The sequence below is a fragment of the Numida meleagris genome, unplaced genomic scaffold, assembly GCF_002078875.1.
Source record: "Numida meleagris isolate 19003 breed g44 Domestic line unplaced genomic scaffold, NumMel1.0 unplaced_Scaffold421, whole genome shotgun sequence".
Lineage (NCBI taxonomy): Eukaryota > Metazoa > Chordata > Aves > Galliformes > Numididae > Numida > Numida meleagris.
Genome location: NW_018364640.1, coordinates 22925 through 26103, shown reverse-complemented (window position 1 = coordinate 26103; position 3179 = coordinate 22925). Strand labels below are relative to the sequence as shown.

At 55.1% G+C, this 3179-nt stretch overlaps 1 protein-coding gene across 1 annotated transcript in view; it reads right to left on the bottom strand.

Moving 5' to 3' along the window:
* Positions 1–25: 25 nt before the first annotated feature.
* The window catches only part of LOC110391619 (leukocyte immunoglobulin-like receptor subfamily A member 2), a 5117-nt gene continuing 1963 nt past the window's right edge, over positions 26–3179 (bottom strand). The window contains 4 exon segments of the mRNA XM_021383573.1: positions 26–672; positions 947–984; positions 1088–1225; positions 1344–1655. Coding sequence (XP_021239248.1) covers positions 535–672; positions 947–984; positions 1088–1225; positions 1344–1655 — 626 coding nt within the window. The 3' untranslated portion in view covers positions 26–534.

Sequence of the window (3179 nt, the reverse complement as noted above, 5' to 3'; positions counted from 1 at the left end):
ATCAAACTCTCCAGAAGTACAGGAAGGGTGAAGCCTTGCAGGAAGAGGAATCCTCCCCCAAAAAGCCCTTCAGAAAGGGAATTCTCCTCCAGATGTGTGGGAGGAAAACCCTCCAGAAATGAGAATCCTGTCCCAAAAGCATTGTGGGATGGGTGCTGGTTTGGGTTGGAGCGATGCAGATGTGCCATGGGGAGCACACATGTGTCCTTAGTGTTTGCTGTGGGGATGGATGTGGTGCAGACACAGGGCACACGGTAAGGACACACGTGTATTATTGTGTATACATTTCAGTGTACATGTATGACGTCACACATACAAATATGGAGGCACAGAGTTAAGCACATAGTACAGATGTGTACATCTACTGAGCATATGCGACACTGTACACAGATGTAATGCACAGGAACACATGCAGAGATACATGCATGTAGTGCACATGTGATGGTGAGCACACCTAACTCACCTGGACTGTGCACACTTGAAGTACATGTGTACACCCAACACACACGTGTTTGTGCATACAGATCGGAGGCATCAGTGGTGCCCCCCAGTGGCCACCTCGGCGTAGATAACAGAGGGCTGGGGGGCAGCAGGGAGGGTTGGGTGCTGTGTGCTGGGGGTCACAGCTTGCAGCTCGATGTAGGTCAGACCCTCGCTGTCACCGGGTGGCACCTGGGGACACAGGGCGACAGAAGAGTGTCACCATGTGCGTCCCCAGTGTGCTCTGGGAGACACCCCATAAGTGATGCTTGGGGTTCCTGATGTGGTGATGCGGATTTGCAGTTCTTCATGGGCTGGGAGTGTGTGGTGCGCTTAACATGAGGGCAAACCACATGAGCCTGGGAGTCCCCTGGGTCCCCATGGGCAGGGTTTGAGGCTCTCCGTGGGACTCGGGGGGTTCCAAGGGTCAGGTTGGGATTTGGGGTCCCCTGACCCAGAGATTTACCTGGAACTCCATGGCCTCAGGATTTTTTGTGGGGGAACCTGCATTAAAACAAGGAGGGGAACGGAGTGGGTGTTATGGAGAGGACTGAGCAGCCTTGGAAGGGATCTACAGGGAAAAAAGGACATTTAACCCCTTCCCCACCAGGGCTCTCATCTCTCCGTATCTGACATCTGAGGGCGGTGAGGAAGAAGATGACAAGGATGAGGATGAAGACAAAGGCAGCAGCGCAGCCCCCAGCCACCACCACCACCAAGTTCCCATGAGAAGTAAATGCAGAACCTGTGGGGTCTGAGTGATCAGGTTATCACATCCCTGGCCAGTATCTCGGTGGGGACAGGAGGTGACATGGCCACCCATGGGTGATGCCGAGGGGTACCCAAAAGGGGTTGAGACCCACCTGGGGGTGCAGGTGTGGGTGCCTCCTCCAGTGTCACACTGTCCCCAAGGGGTGAGGACAGAAAGGGATATCCCCAGGGGTGGTAGGAGCACCTATAGGTGCCAGTGTCAGATGGGGTCACCCCAAAGAGGGTGAAGGTGGCTGTGCCCCCCCCATCAGGGTCCTGGTGCTGGATAGGAGCTGAACACCCATCCTTGTGCAGGAGGAATGTGGCCCCATAGTCCCTGTTCCAGCAGCGGATGGTGACATTGGTCCCTGTCCCCACATGTTCCTCAGGGCGAAGGGAAATGCCGGGCAGGGAATACCTGCGATCTGCATGAGGAGAGGGGACAGCACTGGGACATGGTCCTGTTGGGAGCACCCAGAGCCATTTGCTGTCCCCAGTGCCCTCACCTGTCACCACCAGCTGCACGGGGTCACTCTGCTCTGATATCTCCTCTGACTCAGGCACCCGGTACTGGCACCGATATGTACCTGCGTGTTCCTGACTTGTGCTGACGAAGGAGAACTCAGCTGTGTCCTGCTTCTTGTTCTTGCTCTTGCTGTATGTCCAACCTCCTTCCTGGTACAGCCAGACCCAGGCAGCCGGCTGGGGCAGGTGGCACCGCAGGGTGACATTGTCCCCCATGGACACCCCCTGGCTGGGGTGCAGTGACAGGGAGGGTCGGGGCACTAGGATAGGGGACACCAGTCAGCCTTCTCCCTTCACACCCTCATGGACCCCTCTGATGGCCTCCTCCCCACGCTCCCCTCCCTCTGTCCTCATTCTCCCCCTCTCCCTATACTCACGGTGCCGTGCCCTGCTTGCTGCCATCAGCCACCAACCTGCAAGGGACATGGTCCTGGTTCCATCAAAGAGGAAGCAGAACACACTTGGGGGGATCGAAAGGTGCTCTGTTGGGTATGGGCAGAAGCATCCAGAAGCCCAGAGCAATGCTCTGAGATGAGAACCAGCGCCAGCGCAGGGAAGGAAGCAGCCCTGAGAGCAAGGGATGGCAGCGAGTGAAGGAAGAGCTGAGCGCTGTGAGCAGCAGCTCTGAGGCTGCTGTCCCACTGAGAGCAGTTGTGTTGGAACACGCTCTGCTCACATCTGTTGGGATCTCCACCCTTTGCGCCCCACGTTGGGCCCCCACCACAAGGACTGCGGTGCTGGCAGCCGGCAGCAGCTCAGCACCACACAGCCCTTCAGACACTGACCCCTCCCCGTGGGTTTAGGGAGAGAATGAGAAAAAAAAAATGTGGAATTCATAGGCTGAGACAAGAACTGTTTACTGAGACAGAAAAGGAAGGGAGAAATACCAGTAATGGTAATAACACTGATATATTTACAAAACAACTGGTGCTCAGTAAGACTGCTCACTACCTTCCGAACTATGGTAAAACTTGGGAAGGGCTTGGAGCCTCAGTGGTTGTTAAGGGATTTGAGGAGGATAAAGAAGGATTTCAGGGATACAGTTGAGTATTTGAGGATTTGGTGTTATTGTGAAGGTTATGGGGTACACTGGTGAGAATTTGGGGCATTGGGGATTCTGGGGTCTAAGACAGGGTAACAGGGTGGGTGGGCTCAGGAGTGAAGTGTGGCATAGTTTTGGGGATCCGAGCATGTTTTTGGGGTGTTTCCTTATGGTTGGAGTGTGCCCATGTGATCTGAGGAGTGTTTAGTCCTATGGGATCTGAAAAGACTTATATCAGGGGTCTCCATTGGTGAGATACTCGGGGTAAGAATGCGTGGCATTTGGGGGTTCCGCAATGGCTTGGGGTGCCCATGAGATGTGGGGGCTGTTGAGGAGGTTAGGGGATTCCCTGGGGCTTTGTTCTGGCTGTGGTCCATGTGGG